Below are 15338 nucleotides of genomic sequence, written 5' to 3'. Positions count from 1 at the left end.
TGGCATCATTGCCATGTGGCGATTGGTTTTGAAATCTGAGATACCACCACAGTCACTGACTCACTGCCCATAGGAGGAGGCTGAGTCTGTGCCTCTGTGGTAGTAATTAATAAAGTGCATTCGAAACTAGCAATGCAAAGTGCTAATAAATGAAATAAAATTCAAAGAAAAACGTGGGGTTGGTGCGTCTAATTTATGCATATGAATTTGAATTTGAATTTGAATGTGATTTAAGATTTGAGTGACGCCATTGTTGACTTGGCATGAGTAGGACTCCTCAAGGGCTTGGCGCCTAGTCCTGAGTCCCTAGAGGAGGCTATGCTATTGCTGGCTGGCTGGCTGGCTGCTGCTATAGAATAATAGAAATAGAAAATTGGTTTTTGTTTGGCTGATAACATAAGCTACCTTGTTGGCCAAGAAGCAAGAATATGCCTATAACAAGTAGCATCAATTATGGAAAAAGAAAGTGTAATAAAAAATAATAAATATTAAAAAGGAGGAAGAAGAAAAAACAGAGTGGCATCGCACGCTGGTTTCTCGGTCTCGTATTTTAGCATTGGTTGGTTGGTTGTGATATTTGGTGATCGAGTCTTCTTAACCTACCTACAAGGTTACAAGTGCGTGAAAAAGTGCAAGGACATCGATCAGGATGGATCAGAGGCCGAAGACGAAGATCGTGTGCACCCTGGGACCTGCATCTCGGTCGGTGCCAATGGTGGAGAAGCTGCTCAGGGCCGGCATGAACGTTGCGCGCTTCAACTTCTCGCATGGCTCCCACGACTACCATCAGGAGACCCTCGACAATCTCCGGGCCGCCATGGAATCCACCGGTATTCTCTGCGCCGTCATGCTCGACACCAAGGTCTCTCTCTCTCTCTCTCTCTCGATCCCATCTGATCCCGATTTCTCGGATGCACTCACTAACTATGCTCTTTTCTTGCCTCCCAATTGTGTTCTCATTGTGCTTTGCTTCTCTTTTGCTCCATCTGTCTGTGTTGTGTACTTGTGTGTATGGTTGTCAATTTCTTCCCTCCCTAAAATAGCAAGCGCATCATGGAAACTGTAACCCCAACCTGTAAATAGATTCATTAATGTTATTAATCCTGACAAAAAACAGAACAAAACAAAAAACCCCTGTGCCAATTCCAATTAGGAATATAGGATGTTGTTAAAGCTTATATTGTCCATTCCTCAATTCCTAAAGTAATGGCAAACATTATGCAAGCTTTGATGATTTCCTGATTTTTCATTTCACATGCACTGCCACACACAGGGTCCAGAGATTAGAACTGGATTTCTCAAGGATGCCAAACCCGTCCAACTCAAACTGGGTCAAGAAATCACCATATCCACTGACTATAGCATCAAGGGTGATGAAAATATGATTTGCATGAGCTACAAAAAGTTGGCTGAGGATGTCAAGCCAGGGAGCATGATACTATGTGCTGATGGGACTATCTCTTTTTTGGTTCTATCTTGTGACAAACAAAAGGGATTGGTCCAATGCCGCTGTGAGAACTCTGCACTTCTTGGTGAGAGAAAGAACGTTAATCTTCCAGGGATCGTAGTGGACCTCCCAACCTTAACAGATAAAGACAAAGAAGATATTCTACAGTGGGGAGTTCCTAATAAGATTGACATGATTGCTCTGTCTTTTGTTCGCAAAGGTTCGGACCTCGTGGAGGTACGGAAGCTCCTTGGAAAGCATTCTAAGAATATCCTTCTCATGTCAAAGGTATGTTCATTTTCATCAACTGATAAACTGAAGAATTTTGGTTCCTGCATTTTTTACTGCTGTTGACTTCATTGAGAACCGACTTTAGATTTACCTACCTAGATTAATTAGAGATTGCAACTGGAACTTTATCCTTGTTGCTGTGCTTTGGTATGCAAAGTATTATGAGTCAATTCATTTGAGAGTAAAGCATGTCGAGAAAGAGGGTTAAATGGACCTAAGGAAATTATTTAGATGGTCTTTGAGACATTCACTAAACTCTATGAGACTGTTTGCATTATATCTACTTTATTTTATAGATACTATTAACTGGTGAGTTTTCAATTACTGTTATCTTTCTTTGGTTTTACTTAAAATTTTATTGACAGGTTGAGAATCAGGAAGGGGTGGCCAACTTTGATGACATCCTTGCAAATTCAGATGCATTCATGGTGGCACGGGGTGATCTTGGAATGGAAATTCCAATTGAAAAGATATTTCTTGCTCAGAAAGTGATGATCTACAAGTGCAACATCCAAGGAAAACCTGTTGTCACGGCAACACAGATGTTGGAATCAATGATCAAATCTCCCCGTCCAACTAGGGCTGAAGCTACTGATGTCGCCAATGCGGTGCTAGATGGCACCGACTGTGTGATGTTAAGTGGTGAGACTGCTGCTGGAGCTTATCCTGAACTTGCAGTTCGGACCATGGCAAAGATATGCATAGAAGCAGAAAGCACCCTTAATTATGGAGATGTATTCAAAAGGATTATGGATCACTCCCCAGTGCCCATGAGCCCCTTAGAGAGCTTGGCTTCTTCTGCTGTTAAAACAGCGAACTCATCCAAAGCAGCTCTAATATTGGTCCTAACCAGAGGAGGAAGTACTGCAAAACTGGTGGCTAAGTACAGGCCAGGCATGCCTATACTGTCTGTTGTTGTCCCTGAGATTAAGACCGAAGGATTCAACTGGTCATGCAGTGATGAAGCTCCAGCAAGGCATAGTCTAATTTTCCGTGGCTTGGTTCCAGTTTTGAGTGCAGGGTCTTCTAGAGCCTCTCATGCAGAGACGACTGAGGAAGCACTGGAGTTTGCCATTCAACATGCTAAGACAAAGGGACTCTGCAAGAATGGAGATGCTGTTGTGGCTCTACACCGTGATGGAACTGCATCCGTGATCAAGATCGTGACTGTGAAGTGATGATCATCACTATGATTTTCTATTTTCCCCTTTTTGGCAATCTCAGAATGAGCCAACAACAATGCTTATAATTTTTGCCTCGTTTTTAATGTGTTTTTGGATGCAAAAACATCAACTGCCATCTATCTCTTCTGATGAGACTGGGGTTTTGATATCCACATAATTTGCTCACAGCGGTATCAGACTTTATGCAATACTATTAGGATATATCATTTACAATATAATCCTTAAAGGGAATGCCATTTTCGTACTTTGTTGCATATTGCTCACCATTGTGGAATGAGATTCGAAAGGGTTTGCATTTTAATTCCATGTGCTTGACCAACCATATGCTAACAATCAAAAATCGTGTGTGGAAAATTTATTTCTCAACTATAGTTTCGGCATCACCTAAATAGATGAAGAGAAGAAAGGTCCATTTAAGTGATGCCAAGGGAAGGTCCCGTGTTTATTCTGTTTTTGAGAAAATGTAGAAAATAGAAGTAGAAGGAGGATGTTTAAATGTTTCAAAACGGTTGGAGAATTTTCCTATGTAAGAAAATGTAACAATTTCAAATGATTATAAAATGAACCCCTGGATGTGTGGAAGTGGTGAAGGAGCAAGGCACCAGGCCAGGCTAAGCACACTAGAAACAGTAACAGATCGAGAGATGTTATTTAATTCCCAAGTAGTGATTATGCTTCATGCCGTTTGTCTAGGACTGACTCTCTGTCTTGTCTAACTCTAGATTCTAGAACAACTGAATGTATGTTTAATGTTTTTGAGTTTAAATCTGTAGGTAGATGAATGCATGTGCATCCGATCCAACTAAACGTAAAAACAATTCAATCCCTCTCAAACTTCACATGGCCTGATGGCCTCCCTCCATCCACGTATAATTGAAGTAATGGGTTGGGCTGGCCTAGCCTGGCCGCTGGCGGCAATATTCTACTATTCTTTACACAGTCCTTAAAATCAATTGTCGGAAATATTATATTAAATCTTCCCCAATCACATTTCACAACCCAAGTTAGTATGAAATAAGGAAAGAGGATATATAGAACCAACCATGAACCCACCAACCATTTTCTATTTCGTCATGGTTCAAGGTGACATTGCAGTTTGTATTGTATGTATTCTCGTGGGGTTCATGATGCCATGAGCAATGAGTCAGACACCACAAGGAGGACTCTAGGAGCTATCTTCAAAGTCTTATCTATAAATATAATGAGACAGAATCAGACTAGTCCATCTCAGTTGGCTCCACTTCCTATTATGATATTATCAAAATACAATACCAATTCAAACAACCCAAAAAGTCCATCCAGCAATCTCAATGATGCAGAACCTTTCAAAGCAGCAGCTACAGTGCTACACTGCTAATCGCTAGAGAGAAGAAATGACAAAGCAAATACATATCAACAGCAAGTAAAACATATAGCAACAGTAGAAATTCTTCAAGTAGCAGGAGTAGAAGGCCAAAACATCTACAAAAGACCTCAGACATTTAAAAACATAAAGTATGATACTATGTACACAAGCACCGCAGACCATTGAACCCACATAATCGACAAGAACCTGATATATATATATACTATAGGAACTGAACTAATGGAAATATACTCAAATTCAATTCTCATCTGTTTGAGAAGCGCTTCCTCTTCCAGTTGCATTTGCATTTGTTGATGAGGAAGAATTACCCCCACTGCCACTAGATTGAGATGCTGAGCCTGAGGAAGAAAACAGACCATTAAAAGGCCATGGAATTGAAAACCTTCTCCCACTTCCGTTTCTTCCATCTCCATCCCCATCTCTCTCCTCTTCCCCACCACCACCGCCAATGTTTTCATTCTCCCTTTGATGACTGCCGTTCCTAGAACTATCAGAATCACGTTTGGATTCATCAGCAGGCAACTGAAACCTGCAAACTGGACAAGAACTATGAAGCTCCAGCCATGGTAGAATACAATCGCTATGAAATTTATGCTTACATGGCATTTCTTTTGCTTCTACACCAATCTCAAAATCATCCAAGCACACTGAACACTGCAAATTCTCCTTAATTGTCACGGTGGGCAGAGCTTCCACCGCCTCCTTTTGTGCTGGCGGAGTACCATATCTATTATGATCATTCTCTGCCAAATGTTGCAGCAATAAATCTAAACCAGGACCAATAAAATAATCACCTAATGAACCCATAGGGGTGTGAATGTTGTTTTGACCCTGATTCGAATCATAAGAACCCTGAACAATGATGGTTTGATTGAAAGGATTGATAAGAATTACACGTTCCCTTTCCCTTTCTCTTTCTCTTTCCCTATCCCTATTATCACTCTCAGAATTCTCGGATTCAGATGCCAAGCCAGCTCGAATGCCTTGAAGCAGTTGTAGAATAGTAGCTGAGCTTCTCCTCCTCCTTCGGATGATGGATTCAAGTTCTCTGTCCAATTCAGTGTCTCCGCCATGGCTGCCATGGCGGGCCTCTCCATCATCAGTATAATCATCCTCATCCTCATCTAACTCGGGTTGTCTCAATCTTCGGCGACGACGGGGATTGTTCATCATGCCCAGCAAGATCGGGGCCCAGAGGTTAAGGGCTCTATCGGATCCAAAATCAGAGTCAGATTCATGATTGTCCCTTGTGGAGTCATTCATTTCCTCAATAAATCCACTTTGGCAAAATGGGCATTTCATTTCTACTTCCATGATGGGAGTGACCACTTGAGAACACATGTGACACCAATACCTTGCTGCCATTGTTTCCTCCATTTCTCTTTCTTTCTTTCTTTAATACTTTATTTCTTTGTTCACTGTCACAAAACCATAGCAAAATCAAATACCAATAGGATGAAAAATATGAATACTTTAAGCATGACTTCACAGATCTAAGACATCAAAACAATCCCAACAATCCCTTCAACCCCCACAAAAATTCTTTGAGATAATTTAAAAATATAAAGCCCCAAAACAGAAGAATTGACAAAACTAAAATGGTTGAGATTGCACAAGAAAAGCAAGAATTGGCCAAGTCCATGAAGCAGAAAATTTGCAGAGCACCTGTGATGAAACACAGAAAGATAATTTGTAATAAAAAAGGTGAAATCAGAGAGAAGACCAGAGAGCTACGGAAGAGCTTGGAAAATCAAATCGCAGCTGGAAATAAGTGGAGAAAGCATAAAAAAGATATAATGAGAGAAATTGAGACAAGGAGGAGAGGTGGGTGAGATTGATTTAAAGCTAAATGTAAAATTTTGGTAAGGAAATAAGAGAAGGATCTGGAAGTATCGCTTTCATTCTCATTCTCATTCATTCTCACATCAACAATATCCCTAATTATTATTATTAATAATTCCTAATAATAATCACAATTGAGGAAGTGAGGGGGGAAGAACATTAGATGTTCATGTAATTAATTAGTTAATTAACCGTACACATTAATTTCGGGTATGCTGCAGTATGCATAAAGATTAAAGCAAGCAAAAAGTAAATAAAAAGAAGCAGCATACAACAATACAACATACAGAAGACAAGTGTAGAATTGAATTGTAGGAGTGTACGAAGGCACCCTTTGAACAATGAATGAATCAAAAACCTGGTTTGATATGAGATAATGATATTTTATGATCCAAGGGAATTCCTGGGTTCTTCTTAGTTGTTATGCTTTGGAGCTGCAAAGAGAAAACTGAGGGAAGAAAGATCGATCATCGAGATTCCACCAACCCTTCTCCCCCTCTCTCTCTATCCCATTCCCTTGGCAACTCGCAACTTGCAACCTGCAACTTTCTCTCTCTTTTACTTTTATTTTTAATTGCAAATTTGCAAATGGAATTACTGCTTCACCGTTTCATCTCTTTCTCGTTTTTGGATTGGTCCCATTGGAACGCGTTATCGTTATGACTTATGTGTATGTGGTGGGCCTGCTGGCTGCTCCCAAGCCAATCATTCTATTTCTGTTTTTATTTTATTTTTTCCTCCTTCTATATTTAACAACCTTGGAAATCCAATTTTAATCTATTTCTTTTTTAAGAAAAATAAAATATTTAAGAACAATTCTGATATGCGGTATCAAAGTGAAAAAACAACTATATTTTATTTTAAAGGTGTAAAGTGTAATTAAGCCAAAATAAGTAACAACAAAAGCATTGTACCTCGTGGGCCTCATGGCCCATATTTTTTTCGGCCTGAAACCACATGGTCCATTGACGGTTCACTTGAAAGCTACTAACCCGTTGGAGGACATCAGACGCCAGTTTTTTGACTTTTTCACTCTCCCATGCAAATTGCTAATAACATTTTTATTAAATTTTTACCCAAAATTCCCAGGCTTACAGTTTAAAGGGAGGACACTGCCACACTAGACCCCAGCTTTTTCTTAGCAGCAAGTCCACCAAAGACTCAGCTTTCTACAGTCCACATCCTATATATCATTCAATACTATTGATGAGTTGATGAAATCCTCACAACACAAACTCAACTTTTAACTAAAATGGCCTACCCTACCACTACCAGGACCTGCTCTTCCTACCACTTCCCCATTTCATTTTCGATTGAGTTATATATATCACAATGGGAGCAGCAATTTGCACGTACTAAAATATATAAATATTATCGTGAGAAGGATTAAAAGTCAAGGCATACAGTTATCCAAATAATAAAGTCATATACAGATAATCTGACTACAAAGTACAAAGTACACACGTACTAGGGAAAAAAATCTTGCAATCATATAGACTAGAGCGAGTAAATAATGACATAGTAAGGAAGGGAGTGTCTAATCCAACAAAAACAAAGCTCCATTGAAATTTGAAAGGGTCAACCAATCATCCTATTAGGGGAACAAGACAAGAGGCAATTAATTGCCCGGGCTCCTTAACGAAGATGCTGCTATAGTAATGTCAACTTAACTAACACCCAGCCCACACAATCCCAGTACAACGCATGTCTGTCTGCACAATGCATGCAGCCAACAATAACATGCTAATCAAATGTGATTGCATATCGAAGACCACATGGAACCAATTGCTATTGGCATACCAAACCACATGGACCATATGAAAGGTTCTCCTTTTGAAGCTTTGATTTCAAGCTTCCATCCGGGCAAAAATTGCTTAATAATATGTGATCCACTGTACAAGGCCCACTCCCATACACAATCTGGCCGCAGTCACTATATCAAAGATCCTCTAAACAATAATGGGAGTGGATCCAAAATGAAAAGAGAGATACCACACTCAAAATTAAACTGAACTAGGCTGGCTTGCTGCCTTCTCCTCCTGCAAGGACAAAGTCTAGTTAGAAGCAGAAAAAAAAATGACATTTCACCTTGATGGAATAATAATTATCAGAGATTTAATATAATGTTCTGCAATGCATAGACCAATCCGATGACAATCTACCCTGTCAATGACAATGACTACTACATGACATTGGTAGCAAACTGTGCCAAAAAAAATTCACCAGCCATGCAATTTTTGGAATGAACAGAATAAGAAAGCAACACAGGAGCAAAACCAAACAGGGAATAAAAAGGCCTTTCTGGCTGGACGACTAAAATCGCTTTACACCTAATGGGAAAAACAATGGGGTCACACCCTGCATCATCACACACATCATGTTCCGAAATTCATAACAAAGGTCAAAACATTTTCATGGATACTTACATCTACAAACTGAAAAGATCTGACTACAGACGGTTTCACCTTAGAAGCTTCAGCAGCAGAAGTAGATCCATTGCCACTGTAACATTTTCCCTAAGAAAAAATAACAGTGGTTTCAGTTTGGTAACAGTTGACAGTCTTTGCTACCTCCTAATAGACAAGAAATATATTATGAAATTCTGAAGAAACAGAACATATCAAAATATAAATCTCCAAAACCAGAGGTTGCATATAGTATACAATATATTCCCTTCCATTTTCCCCCCTGGTGGATTACCGCCAAAACCATCATGCATAGAATCAGAATAGGATGCAAAATAAACTTCTCTTACAACGCTCAATTTGAAGCACAAGTCCAGTCTACACCTTAAACAAAAAACTCATAACCCATCAGTTCTTTTGTAATCATGTGACTTCATAGACAGGTCAACCTAAGGGCTTAGCATACTCATTCAATTGAGTTTGACCCCTTAAGAAGTTATTAAATGCTTTCGTAATTACCTTTCTCTATTACGCTTTTTGAAGCTACCTACTGACTTTACTGTCGAAGAGTTCTGGGAAGGCACAATACTGCTGTTCCTTTGACCTTTGGTAGGTGATCACTTGTTTTCTTGCATGGCCATATTTGCACAATCCCGGCTTTGGTGATTTTTAAACACCACTAAATGATGCTTTCTTTGAGAGGATTCAAAAATTCGAGAGTTTATCCCTCCACATCCAAAAGTAGAAACACTCCCATACACCGATTCCTCTCTCTCTGCCATCCTCATCCTCAATATAGAGACCTCACCGGAAAGAACGAGGACTGGAAAAGCCTTTTCCCTACCAACCCTTGAATTTTTTTCTTTTTTTTTTTCAAAATTGAGAGATACAGGCAGAAGCCGAAACTATGATACAGGCAGAAGCCGAAACTATGACAATGGGAGAGATAAACATTCTCACTTCCCAAACAAAGGTCCCAATGTAAACTCCTTTCATGATCAAGTGCGTACTCCATGCCAATGTTTGTTAGTATTTCTAAGTTTCTAACCGTTATGTCCTATGCTTACATCATGATGATCAAAGCAAGTCAACTAAATAATTATACTACAATGAAAACTTTTGTTGATCATGTGGTTCATTCATTGGCCAGACAAAGAAGGCGCTTCTTCACTATTGCAAAGATTGTGTCTTGGTTTCTTTGGATCTTTCAATTTCTCTGGTCAAGTCTTCATCTAGGTGATTGTTCTCCACCATTGATAAACTCAGAACAGAGTGGAGGAGTGCAAACAACCTAGACCTCATTTTCTCAACTGTTACCTATCCCACCATGCAACAATTGAAGTCCCAAATGCATGGTTGTCCACACCCACTTAGGGCAGTTGAACCAAACCTTTCAGCCTAGACTCCTACAATGCGAACCTCACCAGAGTGGACATAGGTCCAGAACGGACATTTCACATCTCATTTCAAGGAAACTTAATTAGAATTACATTCCTTATCCAAGTTGGATACAAAATCCCAAGGAACCAGGGATGATGTCACTGCTCATGACATGCAATCCTCCAACAATTCGGAGTCCCTCCCAGAGATTCTTCCCTCCATTAGGAATTTGATGGACATCTATTTCTCATAGTGCTCCTGCTACCTTTCTCCATCACACTTTTGAATCTATATACTGACTTGATTATCAAAGAGTCCTTGAAAGAATGACACGGAGGACCCCTTTACCTTCGATAGATACATTTTTGTAGTCTTGTACTTCTTCCATATCATTGTAGACTCTAACTTCTTGTTTCTTATAAGGAAAAAAAAGAAAAAGAAAAAATGTAGACTCTAACTTCTTCAATCTGTAGAGTTCATAATAGGCAACAAAATCCCCTCCCCCAAGATTGGTAGTGGAAAAGTTCACTTAGATTTGCAGATATATTGACTGATGAACCAATTTGTGAGGAATCCCAAGTCAAATGAAATGAGTTTTTAGGATAATATAGGGTGATGACATATTTCATGGAAGTTTTTCCTTGAATGAGCCATTTAAGGAAACACGGGCTATATGAGACTAATATACTGGGTGAAGCAATCCCATTTTAATTTAAAAAACAAATAGAAAAGAAGATGCTCCATGGGAATCTATTAACATATTGTTGGATGGACTTTAGAGTAATGAGCATACAAAATGAAATATATGTTGGTAATTGTAAATGTATAGACAAGAGAAATGAAAGGTTGAGTAGGTATGTAAATATGTAATGTAAGAGGATGTAAGTATGCAAGTAAGAGATAGATAGATAGATAGATAGATAGATAGATAGATAGATAGATAGATAGATAGATAGATAGATAGATAAAGGACGAACCTGAGCATCTTCAAAGAGTGAAGAGTAATAAGCAGGATCATAGATAGAGCCTCCTAAAGCATCACTGGAATCAGAGGTTTGTCTAAGTGCAGCAGGAGTGGATGGACTCAAGAAACTATTTCTTAAATCAAAATCGGCTTCTCTAGGAAGTGGGGTAGTGTCTACATAGGAAAGGCCCAACCTGTAGATCTGAATCCATAACAAGGAAGAGGATAATCTGACGGAGAAGCCGATAATTTGCATGGCCAGAGTGAGTTTGACGGAGAAGATATAAAGAGTTGTGTAGTAATCTCCGGGAGAAAGGTTCCTGCACAGAGTTCGGAATTGAATTGAATTGAATTGAATTGAATGAGATGATGATGATTCGATTCAGGTGACTGACCATATTTCGTGGGTAAAGAGAATGAACCAGAAGACATCGAGGAAGATAGCGCAGAAGAGAAGGACGGCGTAGGTACGGCCAAGGCTCTGACTGCTGCTCTCGATGGCCACCAGAGCGAACAATGCAATGCCCAGATTTATGAGCAACACCCCGTTGTACAATGCTCCCAGCGACCCCAACAATGCGCACCCAATCTATTCAAACATCTTCTTATATACCAATCACCCAAAAACGAAACGAAATAAAACAAAACCAAACCAAACAAAACAAAACACGTACCTGAATGTAGAGAAGGATGACGGCCAATGATTGAAGCCTGTCGTAGTCACGAATCCATGGCTGTATTCGATCACACAATGAGTCACAAAGCATCATATAACACTCCAACCCCCCGCCCCCTGCCCCCGCCTCCGCCTCTTTCTCGAATCTTCTGCTGCTGCTGCTTCTTCTTCGTCTTCGTCTTCTTCTTCTCCTTCCTGTTATCAAAGGAGAACAGAACAGAACAGAACAAATCCAATTCAATTCAAATTACCATTGGAGACGTGAATTTAGGGTCTATTTTCTTTCCCCTTTGCCCCTCTTCGTTTTCACTTTTCATTCATTCCCCTTCATCTTTCTTTACCTTTTCCTATTCTTTTTCTTATTTCTCTTTCTTTCTTTCTTTCTTTCTTTCTTTCTTTCTTTCTTTTCCGTGTGGTGTCTCGGCCAGTACAACTGTACAAGTGGTAAATGTAATACTGTATCGTAAAATTTGTAATGTAATTAATTAATTACAATTCACAATTGACCATTAGGTACCTGAAGGTCCTGATTCTCTACTCCTCAACAATCAACAATTCAACATTACTTGCCAAGTTAATAAAAATGGGCTGGCCCCATTCATGATTAAAAAATTTGTTTGTGATTAGTTGGGCTTCGGCCCATATGCGTCATTTTAAGAACGAAATCAAAGCCCAAATTCAGATTGTTTTTGCGAGTGTTGTGACAGAAAAACTGAAAAAGCAAATTAGCAAACGCCAATGCTATTCAGACCACCCTAAATTGCTAAGTTGACCACCCTATTTCAAATTTTCAACTTTACCCTTAAAACAAAAAAATTTCAATTTTGTTCGTTGGGTCATTCGACAGTTATCTACCAAAATATTTATGGTTATTCGACAGTTATCTGCTGAACATTGGTGGATTATTCGGTGGATAACTACCGAATAGAAATGAAAAAGGCATTCGACAGTTATCTGCCGAAATATTTGCATTTATTCGACACTTATCTGCCGTACATTGGTGGATATTTCGGTAGATGACCACCGAATAGATCTGAGTGATTTTATCATGTTTTTGCAATAAAGGGTTAAATAAGAAAAAAATTAAAAAAAATTTATTAGGTGATCACTCAGCACAAAAGGGTGGTTTGCAACTTTGCATAGCCTCCCTCATTAGCAAAAGAAAGAAGAAAAATGGCGGAGACGACGACGCCGTCGTCGGAAGAGACAGCAGCAGCAGCAGAAGCATCTTCGAATTCAATGGCGTTAGCATCGATGGCGGAGGATCTGCAGCGTACGGTGATGCAATCTAGGGACTCTGCCATTCGTTCCGCTCGTTCTCTCCAACACCAGTTGCCCCAATATATGGCCAAAGCCGTCTCCGATTACAGGACCTACGAAGCTGCATTCTTCAACAAAATCAAAGGTATTCATTATCAATTGATTTCTTACATAATTCCCTTCATTATTATTATCTATTATTCTTCTTGGTTTTTAATTTTAGCGCGTAAAATGTAAGTGGCTGGCGAATCAATCATGAATTGAAACTATCCAATTGTCACTACACTAGACAGACAAGTAGAGAAGAAACTGATTACTGATCTGATCAATCATTCAATCATTAGTGTATTTATTTTGTATTTTTGCACAATTGCCACTACAGAAGGGTTGATGAGTGCAAGAGAGCACCCAGCCTCAACTCTTGGAGTTGGTCTCACTGCTGCCATCCTTGTTTTGCCAGGTCCTTGTTTTTCTTAATACTTACTTTTAATTTATTTACTTATTCTTACACATGATGATTGATTGATTTCACTCAACCTGGCTCTTGCCTGCAGGACCGAGAAGGTTCTTCTTTCGTCATACATTGGGTCGACTTCAGAGCCAGGAGGTCTAGCAAACTCAAACTCAACCTCACACTCAAACTCACTACTTCTCATATTAATTACAACAAATCTATTTGCAGGCACAATTTCTTAGAGCTGAGAAGACTGTAAAGGAGTTGGACCTTTCGGTTGATTTAATGAAGAAGGAGAGCAAGAAACTGCTTGAAAGGGCAGCTCTTGCGGAAAAGGACATGAAATATGGCCATTCTGATCTCATGTACACATATCTCATTCAACTACTCTTCTCTATATTTATCTATACCTATATTTTTATTGACTCTTCGTCTCACATTATTCCATGTAACTAAACTTATGCAGGGATGTGGGAAATAAAATCCAATATCTATCTAAATCTGTAAACAAGGTTGAAGCTCAAGCTGCAGGTTTGAGTTCATGAATGCCTCTCCCTTTCCCTTTTTTATATGTTTAATTGGCTCTGATGCACATTTGATGAACTTGGATTGGGCAAATGTTTATCCAATATCACACTAGAATCATGTGCCCATTTTACATTTTACCTTTCTGTAGATTTAATGGATGGGCTGCGAGAAATTCCTAGTAGGGAGGCTTTGAAGCTTCGAGCAGAGGCAAGTCCAGCATCCTCTTCACACTCTGTTTTTTAAATTTCTCTATGCTACTACGCATTTTGAGTATGTTGTTTACATCATGCTCCCTCTCCCTCTCCCTCTCCCTCTCATGTTTATTAGGTTGCTTCAATGACATCACTTTTGAAACGGCAGATGACTGTGCTAGACAAACGGATAATGAAAATTTCAGAACTTGGACTTCCAGTGTGACAACTAGCAGAGATTGAAGGCCATTTAGCTGGGAACTTTCATATCTGACATGGGGTGGTGATTCTCTTTTGGTATGCAACAAGTAGTTTTGTTTTGTAATAAATGACAAATCAATTTTTCATTTTTCACTTGGATTCATCTGTGAATAACTGAGTTCTGTAACTTCTGTTTGATAACGTTTATGCCTTTTATTTAATTAAAGAGAAAGACGGAAAATGTTGAACGGATATAATAAAAGGAGAAGAATTATACTAGTTTTTTTAATTACATTTGAAGGGATTGAATCTTGGACTTATCGTAATCTTATCTCATTTTACTATTCTCACATATCACTTGGGTAAATAAAAACTACAATGTCCGTTTGATATCCTTTCCGGAAGCTGATATTATTTATAGTAGATGAAATAAGGAATAAATTTGAAAAACAGTTTTTGAGTAGAAAACACGCCCCTAAACTAAAATTAGCTAATTTTACTTTTTAAGTTTTAATTAGTCACTGTCCGCCAGACATGGCAGGCTATGATTCAGATCATGCAACATTATCAATCTTGTAAATGAAACCAAGATGTCATTGTAAGATGTAACCTATATTATGATGGATTGCTTATTCTCTGGACGGGATAGGTGCTTTCATGGCAATGTAATGCTTTGAGACGCCTTCTGGGCTTCGATAACTTACTTTACCGACCAGCTCCCTTCTGCCTCTCTTGTAACATATAAACATAATCTATCCGTAATACTGTTCTTCATTTGTAAAGAAAGAAACAATGAGTAATTGATCCTTTATCGAATATTGTTACTCTTCAAATTAAATTTGTTTATTAAATTCTATCCACCAAATGATGTAACAGTATTCAAACAATGTACCTCATTTAACCAAAAAAGATGATTACGTGAAACTAAAACATCATTTGGTTAAAAAATTGGGGGGGGGCTATTCACACCACCCTAATCCACTAAGTTGACCACCCCACTTAAATTTTTACCCCTTTGTGCCCATTTTGCCCCTGCATTAAAAAAAAAAACCATTTCTCCAATTTTGGCCGGCCACCTCTCCCCGCCGCCGCGGAGCTTCACGACGTCGATTAGCCGCGCACGGTGGTCGGATGAACAAGGGAAGACCA

General features: G+C 39.1%; 4 protein-coding genes across 7 annotated transcripts; 2 read left to right on the top strand and 2 right to left on the bottom strand.

Annotated features, from left to right (window-relative positions):
* Positions 1 to 399: 399 nt before the first annotated feature.
* LOC147295943 (Pyruvate kinase family protein) lies at positions 400 to 3169 on the top strand. Its single transcript, XM_086253797.1, has 3 exons — positions 400 to 862; positions 1274 to 1735; positions 2104 to 3169. The coding sequence occupies exons 1-3, from the start codon at positions 650 to 652 to the stop codon at positions 2914 to 2916; spliced, it is 1488 nt and encodes a 495-aa protein (XP_086109923.1). The 5' UTR covers positions 400 to 649; the 3' UTR covers positions 2917 to 3169.
* A 1127-nt stretch (positions 3170 to 4296) lies between these two features.
* LOC147295942 (E3 ubiquitin-protein ligase SIRP1-like) lies at positions 4297 to 6703 on the bottom strand. Its single transcript, XM_086230102.1, has 2 exons — positions 6489 to 6703; positions 4297 to 5706 (listed from the first exon to the last, which is right to left on the bottom strand). Exon 2 carries the CDS (start codon positions 5663 to 5665, stop codon positions 4526 to 4528), a length of 1140 nt encoding a protein of 379 aa, XP_086086228.1. The 5' UTR covers positions 5666 to 5706; positions 6489 to 6703; the 3' UTR covers positions 4297 to 4525.
* Positions 6704 to 7628: 925 nt separating this feature from the next.
* LOC147295941 (uncharacterized) lies at positions 7629 to 11884 on the bottom strand. 3 transcript variants are annotated; one of them, XM_086250422.1, is made up of 5 exons: positions 11554 to 11884; positions 11275 to 11468; positions 10893 to 11199; positions 8596 to 8646; positions 7629 to 8169 (listed from the first exon to the last, which is right to left on the bottom strand). In XM_086250422.1, exons 1-5 carry the CDS (start codon positions 11647 to 11649, stop codon positions 8134 to 8136), a joined length of 684 nt encoding a protein of 227 aa, XP_086106548.1. In that variant the 5' UTR covers positions 11650 to 11884; the 3' UTR covers positions 7629 to 8133. The 3 variants fall into 3 exon arrangements, with proteins under 3 accessions (XP_086106548.1, XP_086106539.1, XP_086106556.1); XM_086250413.1 differs by having other exon boundaries at positions 8557 to 8646; positions 11554 to 11883; XM_086250430.1 differs by lacking the exon at positions 8596 to 8646 and having other exon boundaries at positions 11554 to 11882.
* A 377-nt stretch (positions 11885 to 12261) lies between these two features.
* LOC147295940 (chromosome-associated kinesin) lies at positions 12262 to 14478 on the top strand. 2 transcript variants are annotated; one of them, XM_086228966.1, is made up of 8 exons: positions 12262 to 12288; positions 12716 to 12960; positions 13198 to 13275; positions 13370 to 13422; positions 13498 to 13634; positions 13736 to 13800; positions 13946 to 14004; positions 14125 to 14478. In XM_086228966.1, the coding sequence occupies exons 2-8, from the start codon at positions 12729 to 12731 to the stop codon at positions 14212 to 14214; spliced, it is 714 nt and encodes a 237-aa protein (XP_086085092.1). In that variant the 5' UTR covers positions 12262 to 12288; positions 12716 to 12728; the 3' UTR covers positions 14215 to 14478. The 2 variants fall into 2 exon arrangements, with proteins under 2 accessions (XP_086085092.1, XP_086085091.1); XM_086228965.1 differs by lacking the exon at positions 12262 to 12288 and having other exon boundaries at positions 12691 to 12960.
* The last annotated feature ends 860 nt before the right edge of the window (positions 14479 to 15338 follow it).

This window comes from Dryas octopetala, chromosome 1 (genome assembly GCF_963921425.1).
Source record: "Dryas octopetala chromosome 1, drDryOcto1.1, whole genome shotgun sequence".
NCBI classification, from domain to species: Eukaryota; Viridiplantae; Streptophyta; class Magnoliopsida; order Rosales; family Rosaceae; genus Dryas; species Dryas octopetala.
This window is presented reverse-complemented; position numbering and strand designations above follow the sequence as displayed.